The sequence below is a fragment of the Oryzias latipes genome, chromosome 6 (genome assembly GCF_053564925.1).
Source record: "Oryzias latipes strain Hd-rR chromosome 6, Olatipes_Hd-rR_3.1".
Classification (NCBI taxonomy): domain Eukaryota; kingdom Metazoa; phylum Chordata; class Actinopteri; order Beloniformes; family Adrianichthyidae; genus Oryzias; species Oryzias latipes.
This window is the reverse complement of record NC_136242.1, coordinates 9,564,664-9,583,498: the sequence shown is the minus strand read 5'-3', so window position 1 is coordinate 9,583,498 and position 18,835 is coordinate 9,564,664. Positions and strand designations below refer to the sequence as shown.

The following is an 18,835-nucleotide window of genomic DNA, read 5'->3' as shown; positions in this document are numbered from 1 at the left end:
ATCTGTAACATCATTCCCAGTGGTCTTTTAATTATGATTTTGGTGTTTTTAACCTAAATCAATAAAACAAGAATTCTTATTTATTTTTAATTCTAAATAAATTCTAAATACCGTAATTCTAAATTCCTATTTTTCCTGCAAAGCAAAAAATGAGACTTTTTTTTCTTTATAGATGAATCTTTTTAATATGAGATTCAGTTTTTGGAGTGTTAACACCACGATCGACCAAAATTGATTTTTAGCCAGAAATGTTTTTTTAGGACATAGTTTCTGCAAAGTGGCAGAAATTCGCCTAGAAATTCGCCTCTGAGCTGTGGACAGAGAGGTGAGAGTTCTCTGTTTACACTCTGTCGCAAGCAGAAAAAAGGCAAGAAATATTGGCATTATCCAGCCATAGTTTTGAGCCAGATTCCAGCTCAGGGGCCTCATTTATAAACGTTGCGTACGCACAAAAGAAGGCGTACGCCACTCTCTACGCAATAGTTGAGATTTATAAAAAGCAAACTTGACGGGGAAACTGTGCGGTCCTCCACGCAAGCTCTGACCCAGGCGTACGCACAAAAACGGGTGAAATGAGAAACGGCGACACCGTCGGCAGATGGAAGAAACACGTGAAAATAAAAAATGACAATACTGCCTCTCATAAATAACATGAAGACTTCACAAAGCAAGTCTTACAATTAACAGCCTACACGAACACCCGTTTGATCGATCAGCAGTGAAACAAACAAAAAAAAAATCAAAAGAAAATTACAACAGAAATTCAAATGAACACATATTTGCAAAAAGAAAAGTGAAATATGTTCTGCAATATTGGCATGTTGTGCAATTCATCCTCATAAATAATATAGTTAACAGAACGAAATAATGTACAAAGCTGATATTCTCGTTAATGTGTCCGTCTGGCGGAGCAGATATAGGTGCAATTAGACAGACAGATGGACAGATAGAGAGAGATGCATTAATTGTCCACTAGGGAAAGTTGTTTACATATTAAAACATTTCTTCATAAGCTACGGAATTTTGGTATTCATGCATATGCCTTTAGTTTGTTTTATTTTTGATAAAACCATGTATGGCGTATGTCTCAACCATTCAGAAAGCAACAAGAAATTACATTTGCGCTGAACAATTTCCCATTTCCACGTTGATTATTACCAAAATTATTATTCCCCCCCCCCCGTGGCAGACACACTCTGGCGATGCAGCGCCAGACGTGTTTTTGCCTCGACTTTGATGTCCGACCATTTCTTTTTTATTTAACCATGGTCCGAGGTTGTGAGGCTACAGCATTTACGGCGTCTGCCACTCACGTGGCTTTTAGGCATTAGTAATGCCCACACTGTGCCCTCCAAACAACACTTTTCTCCTCTTTTCCACCTCGCCAACGATAAATTTTACTTCACATTGAGTGAAGTTACGTTTTTTTCATGCCACGGTTTCCCAATCAATGAATATTCATTTGTGGGCGTTTCACGGACTATTTATGGGCAACTATGGGCGTGTCATGAAGCCGCAAAAGCTGCGCTGCATTTAGAATCGGTTGTGATTTATTAAGGGAAAGATGCGTAGGATGTGCGTGCGCACGGTTTTATAAATCCGAATATTTCTGTGCGTACGCACGTCCTATGTTTCATCCGGACGCCACTTCTGACGCAAATCCTACGCAAAGCTTTATAAATGAGGCCCCAGATGAGGAAAACAAAGACGCACATGGATCTGTTAGTCTGCAGGTGGATGCATCAGGATGGAGCGGAGCACCCAGTATATTTTATACTTCACAAATACGCCGTTTTCTAAAAGGCATTTTTGGTCTGCTCCTGATTCACCACAATTTGAATAAAGACATACTAAGAAATACCAATTTGAGCCTAATTTTCTTTACATATGTCCTCCATCATCAGAGTGGATCTTAAAGTCAATGTTAACAAACAAAATTTGAAGCTATGAGGTGAAAATGGTGACTCATACAGAGATTGTGCTGCATTTACTGATTTTTTCACAATGATTTTAAGGACTCTGACTGTACATTTGCACATTTGTTTACAGTTTAGATATTTATTTCTTTTTGCGTTTATGTGGTTTGCCAGAGAGAAAAATAGTGCCTTCCATGTCTGACCCGGCGGTGCCTCCACCCAGCGCTGAGGTCCTGCCTCCTCCTCGGAGCTCCATTTCCAACCTCTATTCCCACACTTTGCCTCACAACACCACCCTAAAGTGGGTGAGTGCTGTTGATATCACCTCCTTACCTCACGGAGTCATAACTAATCATCCTAAATCGTCAGCAGTGCAGCAGAACATTTAGATTTATTAAGCCTTTGTGGTTTGTGCTGCACAGGCAGAGGACGAGGCTCCGCCCAGGCCCCCGCTGCCCCGCCTCTACGATTACGAAGAGACACCCCCCGTGGTGCCGCCCCTTCCTAAGGAGGCTTCAGTCATCCGCCACACATCAGTCCGAGGACTGAAGCGCCAGTCAGACGAGAGAAAGAGGGACAGAGAAAGTGGGCAGTGCCTTTCCAATGGAGAACATAAGGTAAATCACTTCAGTAGAAACTTTCTGCGCGCCTGTTGGCTAGAGATAATACGCTCTTTGGGTTCTTGTGTTTGGACGCCGCTTCATTCCTGCTTCCCCCTTCCAGGCGGATTTACGGTCGTACCTGAGCGAGCCAGAGCTGCCGGGAATCAGCCACAGCATGGTGGGCTCCGACGGCGATCACCAGTATTACCCGAGCCAAGGTATTGGAAAAGCTCAAAGACGCTGCTTTTGGAAATGCAAATACATCCTGAAAATGTGGGATTATCATTGACATTTCTACAACCACCATCCACACATTTATGCAAACTAAAACAGTACAGAGCGCCGCATACTGTAGTTCTTTTCTGAAGGAGCCGCGTCTTCTTGTTAGGACTGGGACAAAATACGGAAACAATCATTTGTAGTGTAGCTGGTCCTTCATCAGCAATGTTAAAATATAGAAAACATTTCTAGAATTAAAGATTTTCTAAATGGAGGAGAATGTACATACTTGATCTTTTTTTATACCTGTATTATAACATTTTAAGATGAAAATCATTTTGTTTTTAAAGCCTTTATAAGTTTAATTCCTTTTTTTACATTTCACCTGATAATTAAGTGAAATTTAATTTCACTTTATGAAAGTAAGATGTTTGCATTTCCTTTGTATTTTTAGTGATTCACCTTTTTTTTTTTTTTTAAGTTTTAAAAACTGATGACTCCTGTCCTCTGCTCTCGTCAGGCGCAGTGTCCGGTCTGAACCACTCAAGCTCCATCTCCTCCTACGTCACCCTGAGGAGAGGTCCTGGGAGCTCTGCAGCTAAGGTGAGGAGACATGATGGCATGAAGCTTCTGCCTGCTAAAGCCTCACTCCTGTGCTCCCGTACGGGTCTCTACGACCCGCATAGCATAGCGCATGCATGTAGGCCCGTAGAAGAGGCTTGTTGCTGCTGACAAAGCGGTACAGATCAGGTGAATTTTGCTCCAGTGGGTCCCTCTGTGAATGAAAAGGGACGCTGTCTATCCATCACTATTAAATCCAAGTCCCTGATTGATCAAAATTCACGTAGTTTAACTTTCAACGCATGTTCAGTTGCCGTTCGTTTTGTATGTTGACCCTGAAAGTGGACGTAAAAACGTACTAGAGTTTTGAAAACAGAAGCCCAAATGTGCTTTTACGTAGACGTTTCATTGGAAGTGGCCGCTTGAACGCGTGTTGCCGAGGCCAGTGAGAACATCGCATGACTTACCCTTACGTGTTCTCTAAGTGCTCCCTACGACCCGTCACTCCCAGCATGCCAGTAAAAAAAATGAACACAAACTTTTTGGCTCTATGGGCTCGCAGAGCGGTCTATAACCCTGAGATTTCATGCAGTTCTACTGTGTACCCCGTACAGACAGGCCCATTTCTCACCAGGGCTTTCGTAGCTTTACTGCAGGAGTGGGTGCACTGATCACAGCCAACCGGCTTCATTGGAAGGAAAATTTTCAATAATCTGATTTAACCTGAAGATCTAGAGATAAACTTTTCAGAAGCTGCAGAGGTTGTTGTGTAGATAGATGCTAGTTACGAGAGAGTCTCTTTTTTCACCAGCTCTGTCTGATGAGCCATTCAGCTTTCCCTTAACTGTTATAGAGATAAAAGTAAAAAGTGAAGTCTAAGCGTATATTACCTGTGCATCCTGTAAAAGTGATGCTTTGAATCTGTTACTTCGACAGATGACTCTCTACCTCTGAGAAGCCTCTTTCTTTTTCCTGTCATATTTTCAGCCCACTTTCATCTTGTCATGGAATCATTAACCTTTAATCCTCTCTCTGATGTCCACGCCCTTCATCCTCCAACTCCCCTGTCGTCCTTTCTGCATCTTTGTCCCCCCCCTCCCAGGACAGACCAAAGAGTGCCTTTGAACGTCTTTCGTCCCCCACGGAGGCCCAGCAGCTCCCGGGCAGCCAGCCTCGGGGCCGCATGACTGCGGAGGAGCAGCTGGAGCGAATGAAGCGCCACCAGAGGGCGCTGGTCCGCGAGCGCAAGAGACACCTCAGCCAAGGCGACCGTTCCTGCACAAGCCCTTCCTCCTCCACCGCCCCAGCCCCTCGCTCCTCTTCCACCACCAGGCTGCCCTCCAGCTCCGCCGAGCCTGCCTCCTCCGTACGTTACACCCTACCTGCCCACAGCCGCAGAAGCAGGGAGCACCAGCTGCACCCCCAGTGTTGCTATGCCCCGCTGCAGCCCCCAGCAACATAATCAGGACTGCTAACATACTAGCTGTTTGCCATGTGTAACCACGAGTTCTGCATGGTAACTGCCAGCACTAACTAGCTAAAAGGCGAGGCTTGCTGCAGCCAGCTCGTTAACTCCGTTTACAGTTTAAAGATGCATTGAGCAAAGAGAATCATGGGAAATACTTGGCTGGACATGGGACCCTGTTTATATTTTCTTTTTGAAAGTTTTAGGGGTTTGGGAGAAACGTCTAATCACTGCCTCCTGGTGGGACCTCACTGACACGATTTTGAATGTAAATCCATTGAGAGGAGGAAGAGGACGGCGCCACTCTGCCGCCCCTTCTCTGTTTTAATCAACAGGAAGTACTGTAGAGAGACAAGTCCATTTATGTACATCCACATAGTGTGTACTTGTACACTTTTATTTATTTACCGAGTGATATTTTAGGTATTAAAGTAATAAAGTTCTATTTTGTAGAGATTTGGTAAATAGGATAAATATATGTATATATATATATATATATATTAGACATGGGGGGGAAAAACTGTTTTCAGGTTGATGAAGTGAAGAAAGAGGCAATCATTGGTGCAGATCATGATTCCACCTGCCTGCATTATTTTCTTTAAATGAAATCTAAGTGCCTTGTTTTGTTGAAAACTTTTTTTTACCTTAGTCCCAGATTGACCTAAATTAGTGTTTTATCAAATCTCCAAGACCCACTCTGATCATCGTTTGATCTATTTTCAAAGCATTCCCAGTGTTTTTTTTAATTATGATTATGCTATTTTAAGCTGAAATCAAAAACCTGTGATGTTTTCTTGGCCATAGTGTCTGCAGAGCGGCTGTAGTTCGTTAGAAATTGGGGAGTGTTTATCTGGAGTAAGCCCGCCCCCATTTCCCGTCGTTCATCTGTCCACATGCTCTCCAGCTAGCTTACAGCCCCTCACAACCCCCACCTAACATTGGCGTTGCAACAAAAATGGCGAGAAATGTTGGAGCAATCCATCTGTACAGTTCTGATCCAGATTCCAGCTCAGACGAGGAAAACAAAGACGTTCATGGATCTGTTTGTCTGCGAGCGGATGCATCAGAATGGAGCAGAGCAGGGAGCTTGAGGCCCACCCAGCACGTTTTCTACGTCACAAATACAAGCTTTTTTTTTCTCGTCTGTTCCTGATTTACAACTATCTGGAAAAAGAAATACTCAGAAATGCTCATTTAAATTTTACATTTCTTTATAAATGTCCTCCCTCATCAGAAAAATGCCACAAGAACACGTTAAAAACACCCAAATCGTAGACAGTCTTCAAAGCAAGCTTCTCCTTCTTTCAGGATCAGTCAAAACCTTGTTTAAGATTTGAATCAGGGATTCGGTGACACAGCTGCTTTCGTCTAAAGACACCCGCTCTGCAATGTCAATCGATTTTAGCCTTAATTGCTAACTGGAATGCTAGAGCTAACAAGCTAGAGCTAACAAGAGCAAACAATCTGATAACGACTAGCAACGTTTCAGGATCCCAGATTAACAAAAGAGTAACCATACTGCTGTGAGTTGTCTATACTCGTAATATTCATCCTTTAAATCAACTTTCTTGTTACGATAAGCAATGCATTGGTTTGGTTTTGCCATTATTATTTCCAGTTGTTTATAATAAATGCATTGACATGAAGTTTTGACTGTAACCCACCAGCATTGAACGTGTTTTCTGGGTTTGAGCTAACCCTTGTCTTGTGTGGTGTACGAGGTTCTTTTTGAATTAGACGACTATTGTCGATCATGACATTTGCCATATTCAATCTTTGGAATGAGAAGTTGTCCTCCGATTGGGGACCTTCAAGTGGCCTATGCCATTACTGTTTTATGCATCATTTACATTATAAGACGGATATGAGAAGCCGAGCTGAAATGCAATAAAGACACGAGTCGCCAAGGAGCACGCAACTCTGACGTGGCCCAAAAACATCTTTACTGACACTGTTTTATGAGTGTTAACATTCAGGACCCGTGCAAAACCTCTAAATGAAGAAAACGCTCATTTAGAAATCTGACGCCGCACAGCTGCCTGCTCCTTGTTTGTCGACTAGTATTTATCTCCAAAGGTTTTCTGCCATATTTCATCGTTCCACACCGTATTTTATCAGTGTGAGTTAAATTGACGAAATGAGTAACAGGAAGTGGCTCTGTATACAAGTATAAATGTAGTGGAAATCTTAGAGAATTTTACTCCTACTTGCCACCAAATTCTGTGTAATTGAGAAGCAATGCACAACTCTTTCCCTTTCTCTTCTCTATGTAGAGATTTGCACTCCATAATAAAGAGTTTCTTGCTTCTGAACCTCCTCTGGGCTGTCTTCTTCCTAATCTGGTGGGGTTTAGATCAAGTCGTGTCTGCATGGTTTTCTGCCTCTCTCTGTGTTCTCTCTTCCTCCGTTTGTGTGCAAACACGCGTCTCCAGCCGACAAAGGCATGGGATGAGCGTTTCTCAGAGCATGCTGGCACGCCGACAGATCAGACCCTTCTGCAGGCTGCTGAAGAGGGAAGGATGCATGCATTGCTTTGATGTCTTTGGATTGCTCACAAGTATCCCTCACCACTCAAACACACAAAAAAAACCTTTTCATTTCATTAGTTAAAGGTAGATTTCTAAATGCAAAAGAGATGCTGTGGATTGGAGGGCTGGGTGGCAGTGTGTGAGTAATTGTAGCTACCAGACTAAATGTATGTTTTCAGCTGCTCTGGGCCTTAAACACACCTTAACTGCAATTCAATTGTTCACGTACCAAAAGTCTTTATTTTTTCTGCCTTTGGCTCAAGCAACTACAACCTTCAGCCAGACCCTCAAGACTGCAGATGTCTTTTTCAAATGCAGACATTTATGAAATATGTTGGTATAAATCAAATTTTCAGCTCAAGTTCAGATGCATTTAGTCGACTATTGAAAAAGGAAATAATTCACTAAAGATCATTATTTACTGTGAGAAACAAAATGCAGTTATCTAAATTGAATGTGTGCTGTGTTCAAATTGCTAAGGAAGAAAATTATATTTTTTAAAAACGAGAAAAAAATGTAAATAGTTTATTTTTTCCTCGTGTATTTTCAGCCTTACTGAATGATTTCAACAGCAGCTGGAGCCAAGAACTCCTCATTATATTTAAACAGATTTTTTTAACTTGTTATTTTCCTTTAAAAGGTTAGCCACAATACTAATAATTATTATTTGTTGCTATTTTTAATTGACATTTATACTGGAATGACTAATAACCTATCATTCTACAGAACCTAAAACTGCTCTGATCAGAACTTCCTTCAATCCTTTTGCTTCTAAATTACTCTATCTTTAAATGAACATTGGTACTTTCCAAATGGTTAGAAAACAAAACAAATGGTCAATTTGTATTTATAGCATAGGATGACATAAAGAATTGCACTAATGTCAACAGTCTGAGAAATGGCTATCAAGACGGCTGTATAATCCCAACCTTTGCATATTTTTAGATGTTCAGCTGGCAGGAAGAGCGATCAGGAGCTGAAGGTCAGAGGGGTCAAACTTTGAATGCAGTGAAAGAAAGAGGAAGAGCCCAGTCGGACGAGTGGCTGACAGTAACAGCCACACACATCCAAGAGGTGGACGTGGAGCCTCTGGACTATGACCTGGACATCAGCAGGGAGGTAATTTACCCGAGATTTTTATTAGTTTGCTGTTCGATAGATTCTACTAACAGACCATCTGTGTGCTGACGGCGTCATGTGTCTTAGCTCTCCATGCCAGACAAAGTTTTCATCCCGGAGCGGTATGTCGAGTCCGACCCAGAGGAGCCTCCCAGTCCGGAGGAGTTGCAGGAACGCTCTCGCCGGGCCGAGCGCATCAAGAGCCTTCTGACAAAGTCCAGGTAAGCAGCCTTTTGCAAACGCTTGTTTGAGCCCAGAGCTTCTCTTCAGTCTGCTTTGAAAACCAAAAACAACATCGACAACATTTGGCCAAACTGTTAGAGACATGCAATTGTGAAAAACGTTTCTCGCTTATGTCAAAAACTGCAACAACAGCTCAACTTTAAATAAAAAAACACTTTTTAAGTCATATTTAAAATGAAATCAGTAATAAGTTATTTTGACTTGTTTTGAAATGGTTTATTTCAAGCAATTATTTAGAAATAATACACAAAAGCAATACAATCATCAGTTATACATTCATACAGCAACTAATCAAACTTAGGATAATTAGACATACTAATAAATATTGCTTGAAAGGGAGTGGAAGGAAGCAAACTTATATAATCCCACCCCGTTATACTGTAACCATTTTATTACATGATTTATCAATATCTGGTTCCTAGGTTTTATCAGACAGAATTAAGAATCATAAAGTATCAATAAAGCACATGACAAAGATGAATTACTTAATTGTAATGTAAAAATAACTATTTTAGAAATCAACATGGTAAATGCAGATCAGTTATATAAAATATATGCAGATTATGTCACTTATAAAAGTCATTCATATGATTAAAAAATAATACTATATCAGTAAAATACACAACACTGTTTCAGGAATTTTCATAGCAAAATTTCATCAAGTATCAAAAGTTAAAAACGTGCAAAATTATGTTACATTAGGAAAGATTTTGAATCAATTTATCAATTTTTTTGGAGCAAGTGAAGTAATATCATTAAACTTCGATCAATTTAACCATTTTAAATAAGTGATTAATCTTTTTTTATTTTTATTTTAGCTATGCAAACTATGTCCCCATCCAACACCTAAATATGGTTGAGTCTTATGTTAACCCCTTCACTTCTTATGTCACCAACTCTTAAACCACAAAAAATCACTGAAGAATTTGTTTTCATATAATTGAAAATAAAGTCAGACACAATGAACCAGCTGTTTTTGTTACCTTTGTTTTTCTGTGTCAGATTTAGTGTTAAATGTGTGAGCTACATTTTTTTTCTTTTTCTGGTGCCTGTCGAAGGAAAAAATGGATGAAATTAGCGGTTGGTGACTTTCAGATGTCTTAGTTATTTCCATCTCTGCTGCCTCTCATCTGTTTTCCATCTCTTCACCTGTGCTGTGCAGCTATCAGAACATGCAGCCGTCTGCGCCTCTGGACCTCCGTGAGATGGATTCAGCCCTGCAGCAGCAGGAGAGGATCATGAGTGTTTCCCACATGCTGGCCTCAGAGGCCTCCCGCAAGAGCAAGCTGGTGGCAGGTTGGTTAGTTAGTCAGTCAGGTGTGCACATGAACAGAGCTATGATGCAGGGTCACCTCAGTGTCATGTTGCCACAGCAGCCAGTTTGCAGAAATGTCTGCATCACTGACACTTTCTGACTTTGTAAAGCCTGATTCTGAGTTTGATCTGACATGGATTCTGATCTTACATCTTGTTTATGGTATTTTCAGCCTTACTGGTCTTGCGGGATTTTTCTAATGACTAAGGACACATATAAAGAAAATGGCCTTTTTGAATATTTCATTAATCAAATTGTTGTGAATCAGGAGCAGACAAAAAAATGCCACTGGAATATGAGCCTAAAGGCCCGTACACACCGGGACGAATATTCGCCAGGCGTTATTCGCCACGTTTTTTGTGTTCACACCCAGGCGATTTTCGCTGACGATGAGCCGAGTGAACATGCAATTTCATTCCCTGACATTAGATGGCGCTTAATGTAAAACAGAAATACTCCTGTACACAAGGTGGCGCTGCGCAACTTTACGCTTCTTAAAGTCGCTTTTCACTCAGAAGAAGAGAGCAAGTATTTACGCGCTTGTCAGAATCAAACAAAGAAAACATGAATATTTCAAGCACCAGTTGCTCCAACAGGTACTTGGTTCGGGGATATTTTAGAATGTCCGTCATTATTGCTTCGCGGCAGTGTAGACGCTACTTGGCGTCTATCTTCTTCGCTGGTAAGTGTGCTCAGAAAGGCACTTTTGTGTTTGAGCGCCCCCAAGTTGTGTTTTACTGTAACTTCAGAAGCTCCAGACACGTGTGCAAAAGCGCTGTTCTCATTGGTCGAATAGATTTCGACGCGACGCGTCAAAAAAAACAACGAACCTGAGGCGTTTTTTTGACGCTTTGACGCTTTAACGCGTGGCGTTTTTTCGCGTCAGTGTGCACACTCTCATTGGTGCCCTTTGTTTAGTCACGAGGCGTTAAACGTCGGCGAAATTCGTTGTTGTGACGTAGAAATTATGCTGGGAGGACCACAAGCTCCCTGCTAAGCTCCATTCTGATCTTTGCAAATCAAGTCAAACTTTATTTATAAAAAGCGCTTGTCATGCCTTGAGAAACTCGAAAAAAAAATAAAAAACATTCACAGTATTACAACAAAAGCCCAACCTACCCTTCACCCTCCCCACTCCCCTCCATTAACACATACTACCCCTGACCCCACACACTATGAACACTTCTAAAAGTAACCTCTGAAAGAAAATGACCACTTGCAGACAACTAGATCCATGTGCGTCTTTGTTTTCCTCGTCTAAGCTGCCATCTGGCCCCAAATTTGTATGACTGGATAGCTCCAATATTGCTCACCATCGTTGTAACAGCAGTGATGTTAGGTTGGGGGTGTGAGGGGCTGTAGGCTAGCGGGAGAGCGTGCAAACAGTTGAAGGACGGGAAGCGGGGGAGGTCTTGCTTGCGCCAACATTCCCTTCCACAACTCGGAGGCAAATTTTTGATGAACTACTGCCGCTCTGCAGGAAATTCTGCCCTAGAAATTAAACATTTTTTTAAAATTTTTTGCCTTAAAGCGGCATAATCCTACTAAAAAAGACGAGGCCGGAGTATCAACAATAATTTTCAGAATAGATTCCATTCGATTCACCAGACAGGGATCGATTTGATTAACTATTTTTTGGATTCTTTTGATCAACTCAATTAGATTCATTTTGAAATGCAGGGTTTACACATTTAGACATATTTGTATCAAGAGTGTATTCCTACTAATCTGATACAGTTCCCACAGTGTAACATGTATTGGTGAAATAATACACCAATGAGATTGTTAACACTATAGTGTTTTATGGTTTCTCAAACAGAGAAGCTCCAACAAAAATGTGCAGATCAGTAACATTGTAAAGGCTCTAAACTGACTCATATTACAGAAATAAAAGGTCTGCCTCTCCTGGGGGCGTTTCAGTTTGGCCTCTAGATGGCGCTAAAGCATTAAATTTGATTCCAGATGATTCGTGCAAAAACTGTGCATTAGACCACAAATGGCTACTTTAAAATAAATGTTTCCTTAAAAGAGTTTGGAAAATTCATGCCTGTGAGGACATAAAGCTGTTCATCTAGTCAACACAATGCTGACTAAATGTGTAGGTTGACCGAGCGTTAGCATTAGCCGTCCTGTTAGAAATGTCATAATACATTAGCATCAAGCTAGTGGACTTTAGCTTTACTGCTATTTTGTGTTCAGTCACTGGAAAAGGAAAGACACAAAAGATTAATCTCTAATTTTATAAAATATTAATTTATTTACTAAGCTTGGTTCTGATCGATTGATGGATTTTATTAACCCGGCCCTGTAAAAGACCTCTGGAAACGCTCTGACAATAGATCAAAAGTTGATCAGAGTGGATCTATAAAGAAGCTCATATTTATTTTTATTTACTGCATTAGTTAACAGTTAACTAACGTTAATAACTGAACCTCCCTTAAGGTATTACAAAGCATGAATAAGCCTAAATATGCAGTAAGTGACATTAAAAATAAAGTGTTATAGTTATAGCGTTACTGACTGTTTTGTCTTCTTCTCTCCAGCCAAAGCTGCAGCAGAACACTGATCATCACAGAGGAAGGAAACTGCAGCTGGATGGATCGCCGGAGTCCCACACTGACTCACAAACCAAAACCCCTATTTTCTATCTGAGTGACAACAGTTCAATCCAGTCTCACCATGTATGTTGCTCTGCACACGCATAGCTCAACAAAGCAATAATGAATGATGATGATTAGATCCATTTATAAAGGACGTGCCTGCACATGAATGCCTATTTATTACACATGAAATGTTTTTACTGTATATTTTTTCACAGCACTGTTTACTTATTATTAAAACTCTAACAATGAAGTGCCTCAAAACACAATGAAAGGAATGTTAAAACCCTAAAGTGGTGTGATTACAAAGATATTCTCATAAAGGTATTTTCGTGATTCTGCTTCACTGAAATCTTTGGTTTTACTTTTTGCTTCAGAAACTTTTTTACAGATTGTCTGTTTACATAACGATTAAGATTGGAGAGTAATCTGATTACTGTATTAATAAGACCAATGAGGAAGAAAAGGAGCTTCCAAAACCTTGTTTACATGTTTCAGGCCATTATTAGATCCATTTGGAGGACTTGTAAGTTTCCCTCTGTGGAGCATGGCCACGCCTGCATACATGTCTAACCCTTGTGCTTTCTTAGATGACCCCACCCTTGCATTGATGTGTTATTCCTACCATGACAAAGGTGGAAAAATTTCATGTAATCCATGGACACCAGTGAAGATCACAAATCATTGAAGAAAAAAGGTTCAGAGCACTGTCTAGTGGGTCTAGATGACCCAACTCCCAATGTTAAAGTGCCTAGGATAGCACAAGGGCTAAAGTAAGGAACCAGCTGCTGTCATTTCTGCTCCTTCACCTTCACAGTTTTCATACCGGGATTGTCTTCAATCTGTCATGTTTTCACTGTCACTTATCGTTTTTTTAAATAAACACCTGCTCACATGTTCCAACTGTGTTGACCTTATTTCTTAATGATCGTGCCACTTCTGTTATCTGATACAAGAGGCCAACTTTACACTATAACTTAATCTGAGTTTAGTGTTTATACATAGCAGTCTGTGTCAACACTCAGGGAGCCGGTTTAGCTTGTGCTGGTTTGCAGCACCTTCCGTCCGTGAAACCAGGGTTCAAATCCGGGCTGTTCCCTGTTCCCTTCTCTGCTTCTGTGCTGCTCCCAAGCCCGGATACATTGACAGGGCTTGAAAGAGGGAGAGTCTGTATCAACACTCAATTTTTATTCATTAATTCACACTTAAAAAAAAATCTACCAAAGAACTTTACATACAAAATATTATGTTCAAGAAATATAAAAAACAGGAGGATTCAGGATTTGTTTTTGTCTCATGTATATCTGTAGATCACGCGTGTTACAGTTGAGCAGAGAGCACAGTGATAAACTTAACTGGGGCGGCTGTGGTGCAGAAGTAGAGTGGTTGACCACGGATCAGAATATCACAGGTTTGGATCCTTCCCTGTCGGTCTTTGTGTTGAAGTGTCCTTGAGCAAGACACTGAACCCCCACAATGCTCCTGGTGGTTATAGGAAGTGTTCAGATCACATCAGTGAGTGAATGTGTGTGTGGGTGAAGGGGACTGACTGAAAAGCGCTGTGGGCCTTCTTAGAAGGTGGTAGGGGGTGGTTGCTCCCGGGCATCTGGCCTTTGGGGGGGAGGGGCCCTGGGTGCCTGCCGGGCCGGACGGCTGCTCTGTCTGCTGTGGCTCTGGGCTACCTGCTCTGACTGAAGCCTTCAATGTGATCAAGTACATCAGGAAACAGTCATTCAATCTACACGCTCAGTCCTCCTGGTTGAACACGGGCCTGGTAGATGTGTTATCTATTTGTTGGACGTGTAATCCCATGTATTCAGGTCAGCGTGCACGAAGAGGTGCCGTTCGGAGTGATGTGTTGCAGGAAGTCTTCTATAGATATGTGAATTTAGATAGATATAATTAAGACTGGTAAACAGTTGTGTGTGATGGTGTGTGTATGTGTGTGACATCCTGTTCACATCTGTTACAAAATGGGTTTATATTAATGCACTCGAAGAGTAACAAATAACCCAGATTGAAAAAGCTAAACATGTCCATCACAAGAGGAACGCAGCTGCAATCTGTGTGTTCATATGCTGGACAGGACAAAGAAACAAAACAGAAGGTATTACGGAGGTATACATGTACATGTACAGGGCATTTACAGTTTTCTCTGGGTGACCTCATATGCAATCGGTCCAGTTCTCCCTAATGCCTTTTGCTATCATGGGGGGTCAAAATTCCTTACATTGACGTGTTCTCCCATGACAAAGGTGGAAAGATTTCATGTAATCCATGGACACCAGTGAAGATCACAAATCATTGAAGAAAAAAGGTTCAGAGCACTGTCTAGTGGGTCTAAATGACCCAACTCCCAATGGTAAAGTGCCTAGGATAGCACAAGGGTTAAAAAATAGCTTATTTGTGACATAGAAGTTCTGTGCTCTGCTCCCTTCTGATTCATCCACTTGCAGACAAATAAATCCATGAGCGTCTTCATTTTCCATGTCTGAGCTGGAATCTGGATCCAAACTGTACAGCTGGATAGCTCCAGTATTGATCACCATGTTTGTTTGTTTTGCTCCGTCTGCTTAACGTGGGATTTTCCAATCCAGACTGATTTATACAATGCATCTGTGTCAGGGCCCGGTCACAGGTCCTGTCCCTAAAAAAACCTTCATGACCTCCTGGTCATTCCATTTTAGCAAAGGTTGCCTTCTTTCATGGGTTTTAGAGGATGTTTGAAGTTGTTCAAGTAATTTTCTTGACACAAAACCCAACTTTTACCCATTAAAACCCATAAAATTATTTCGTATGCAGAACGCTTCTTTGTCAACTCAGTTGCTGCACGACTTAACTGCATGAGGCCCCAATCACCACCCCTCCACTGCCATGCTTGACAGTTGGTGTAGCTCCTTCAGTAAATTTTCATGGTTATGCTAAATTCTAAGGAGAACTACTTTTAGCTTTCCAGATGTCTGTGCAGCAGCAGTTGATTTTCAGAGATCCCCACTCATTGTTTTCTTCAACAAATAAGTCTAAAAAAACCCACTTTTTTTCTCCTTTTATTCTTAAAAAATTAAAAAACAATTCATGACAACACTACTCATGCTGAAAGGCAAGTTCTCCCACTTTCTCCAACCGACTGTGGGGCGGATGTAGACACTCAAAACTAAAACATGTTCAACACCTCACAGCTAAATACCATTTTAGATTGGAGGCTTGTTTCAGTCGAGACATGCACACAGAAATGCATTTCCCCTTTGAGAGTCCTACTCTACACAAAAGAAAAAAAAGGAAAAAAAGGGGAAATCCACCAAAACGAAAAGCATCAAGCGGTCCACATCTGAGAATAAAAAAACCTAATTCCTGGTTGTTTGGCTCCCAGCCCTACGTCGATTTCACAAACGTCATTTTAACCTCGTGTTTCCGTTCTTCAGCCGTAGATTCTGAGTCAGCCACGCCGTGTTCTGGAGATTTCTCTTTCTGGGTTGGATCACAATCTTTGTCCCGACTTTCTTTGGGCGTCTCTTCCGTGGTGGACTTCAGTGACTTAACTTCTCCGGCCTGACCGTCCACTGCTGTAGACGTTGGAGTTTCTGGCTGAGCTTCAGGCTGGAAAAGGAGAATACAAGAAGCTTAAAGTGTCAGTGATGAATCCGTCCACCGTTCAACTTTTGACTATAACTTTTTAACATCTACTTATTGATTTAAGTCGTATCAAGATAAGGCTGTTGTGTTGAGCAAGACTTTAGATTAGCATTTAACAGGAAAACAAACCAAGGTTGACACTGTATAAGAAAAACATCACAGAAAAGACTAGATTATTATTGAACTACAACGGTAAACGTTACACCACCAGCAGAAAATATTTAAGTATGTGACAGAATTGAAGAACACATTTACCTCATATTACAAGTTACTTAATAAATGTACACTTATGAGCTACTTACCTACAAAATGATTTGAACTGCAGCACAACAACTTAAAGCTACTTTGACATTTAAAGCAGAACAAAACGACAGTAGATCAACATTTAGGTTTGTTGACTGTAAGATTAAATAAAACTTTGTTCTTATTGTGCTTTCATTTGGCATCAAATGAACTCCTACAAAACATTTTTCTTTTTAGATTCAGTCAAAGGTTTTGTTTTAATACCACTAAGGTTTTCAGCGTCTCTAAAGCGTTTTGTGTGTGAGAGCTATCACTTACACAGCTGCTGATCAGGTACTAAACTCATTCTAGTTAAAAAGTGATCTAACAGCTACAACACTTCATTTTTTTTGCATTGTTGCTTTTTTAATAACACTGTGCAATAGTGTATGTAACCTATTTAAGGAACTGATCAAGGCCAGATCTTTCTGATGTGATAAGTAAAATCTGAGTTTCTTTTCCTTCAGACCAATGACTGCTCTGAGATGTGCTGCAACGAAAAGTTACAAAGAGAAAAATGGAATGGCTTAAATTTGTTTGGAAAAACAAAAACAATGGACTTCGTTGTGGAAAATTGGCTAACTGACACCAAACATCTCCAGATTTTTCGTCTTTTAAGTCAGAGCGCTCATATTAAGCATTTCAATTTTAGTGGTTTTGAACCATCATCTTCACCTCACTGAAACCCAGACCACAGTGTCTCCGGTCCCGGCCTGTCACCCTTCCCTCCATGCCCTGCTGATACTGCATCTCCAGGTCCTCGTTCATCTTCCTATCTTCTTGCCCTGCAGCAAAGAAACCAGCTGTTCAGGGTATAGGTCCGGTTTGATGCACTGACTGCATCAACGAGGCTGCATAAAATCAGTTTACATTCACAGAAACGAAGCTGCATTTTGTCAAATGAAAAAGCTCACCGCTTCGAAAATGCGACGTTGACTTGTGATCACCGATAACGAGACGGCCAGTGTGCTCTTTCTGATAGGACACATAAAGTTAGAAAAACTTTTAGAACATTGATTATGAGTCACCAAAAAGGAGAAAGATGATGTATTAAAATACAAACCAACCTTGCTTGCACCCATGAGCCGTAAAAACTTTTGTTTCCTTTCATCACTTCCCAGGTCTACAGCAGCCCACTGGGTGTCCTGCAGGAACACGCAGATTTGAACTAATTTGTTTTGCTCACGTTACTAATAAAATGTCAAAGTTTTTTATATTAAGCAACAGTTCCAACAATTTTCTAAACCTATCAAAAATTTAAAAGTAACTTAAAATACAGCATTATGAAAATAGGTTTGATTAGTATTTTTAACCACAAATTTAACCACTAACACAGACTGTATTGATAATTGAGGCCAAACATGTTTCTTTGCCACTATTATAACTGCACACATCACATTTATTGTCACAGCAGAAAACAAAAAAAGAAATAAACTATCACATTAACCTGCCAATTATCTTTTATTAAAACAATCACAAAAACATCAACTTAGCTATAATAATTTGTACTTTTAAAAACAAGTGCTTTTGGGAGATAATAAACAGTGGGTAAACAGTGCTCGGGCCTAAACTCACTTTGAATAATTCAGTCTGAAGTGTACGAAGCAACAGATTTACTTGATTCTCTAGAATTTGACCATAAAGTTCTAAATAAATAAGCTTCACAAAGGTGGTGGGAGAGTTAGACCTTTTCTTTCATTTATGGTGTGCGTGTGTTCACGTTTAGACGAAGATCATGAGAGGTAGTAAGTAACAACACCGTTAGCCAACTTGCTAGCGGGGCAATAATATGTAATGTTTGCATTTCTCTGACTTGTATATCTTTACTCACTTGAGTGGGGGATGCCGGACGTTTTGTGCCGTGTTTGTCCACAGGAGAAGACATTATGAAGGACAGTTTTTACTAAACGGGCTTATGAGAAGCATGCCACCACCTACTACAAGCTAGCTGGGGTTGTCAACACTCGCTCTTTTTCAACGTCACTTCCGGTTCTCTCTCTCTCTGTCTTTCTTTGGGGGGGGGGGTGTCACTCACTACTGTGTGATCAAAAAAAATGACACATACAGGGCCTATTACTATTATTGTTGTTTGGTCTTATATGTGTGTTTGATATTTGCAATTGTTTCTTTATTGTGCAACTGAATGTGAATTTCTGTAATTTGAAAAATGTGAAATAAAGTTTCATGGAAAAAAAACATTGTGTGAGAGTTCGCTTTGCAAGAAACAATGCTGCCACCTTCTGGAAGGATGTATTAACTCCAGACGTAATTAAAAAAATCATCACATAAATGAATGTAGATTTATAAAATAGAAAAAATAGGAAATCTATAAAGACACTGGTAAAGCATAAA

General features: G+C 40.6%; 2 protein-coding genes across 21 annotated transcripts in view; one reads left to right on the top strand and one right to left on the bottom strand.

Annotated features, from left to right (window-relative positions):
• Window positions 1–13,471, top strand: part of LOC101175561 (pleckstrin homology domain-containing family A member 7) — a 138,450-nt gene extending 124,979 nt beyond the window's left edge. For all 20 annotated transcript variants that reach the window (XM_078948399.1, XM_078948398.1, XM_078948397.1 and 17 more), the window contains 9 exons: window positions 2,091–2,221; window positions 2,339–2,533; window positions 2,640–2,736; window positions 3,258–3,340; window positions 4,401–4,664; window positions 8,237–8,410; window positions 8,498–8,631; window positions 9,816–9,949; window positions 12,512–13,471. In XM_078948399.1, the coding sequence (XP_078804525.1) occupies window positions 2,091–2,221; window positions 2,339–2,533; window positions 2,640–2,736; window positions 3,258–3,340; window positions 4,401–4,664; window positions 8,237–8,410; window positions 8,498–8,631; window positions 9,816–9,949; window positions 12,512–12,534 (1,235 nt within the window). In that variant the 3' untranslated portion in view covers window positions 12,535–13,471. The remainder of the gene's footprint in view (window positions 1–2,090; window positions 2,222–2,338; window positions 2,534–2,639; window positions 2,737–3,257; window positions 3,341–4,400; window positions 4,665–8,236; window positions 8,411–8,497; window positions 8,632–9,815; window positions 9,950–12,511) is intronic.
• A 270-nt stretch (window positions 13,472–13,741) lies between these two features.
• On the bottom strand, window positions 13,742–18,615 carry c6h11orf58 (chromosome 6 C11orf58 homolog). The gene is made up of 5 exons (XM_004069394.5): window positions 18,315–18,615; window positions 17,551–17,628; window positions 17,398–17,458; window positions 17,159–17,268; window positions 13,742–16,165 (listed from the first exon to the last, which is right to left on the bottom strand). Exons 1-5 carry the CDS (start codon window positions 18,366–18,368, stop codon window positions 15,941–15,943), a joined length of 528 nt encoding a protein of 175 aa, XP_004069442.1. The 5' UTR covers window positions 18,369–18,615; the 3' UTR covers window positions 13,742–15,940.
• Between the last annotated feature and the right edge of the window lie 220 nt (window positions 18,616–18,835).

Bases quoted from the DNA above. Each gene is read 5' to 3' on its own strand.
- c6h11orf58 (XM_004069394.5), bottom strand. From the start codon at position 18,368: ATGTCTTCTCCTGTGGACAAACACGGCACAAAACGTCCGGCATCCCCC. The intron at 17,629-18,314 runs GTGAGTAAAGAT...GTGTTCCTGCAG, and splicing joins GTCCGGCATCCCCCACTCAA to GACACCCAGTGGGCTGCTGT. The intron at 16,166-17,158 runs GTGAAGATGATG...CTCCTTTTCCAG, and splicing joins GTGGTCTGGGTTTCAGTGAG to CCTGAAGCTCAGCCAGAAAC.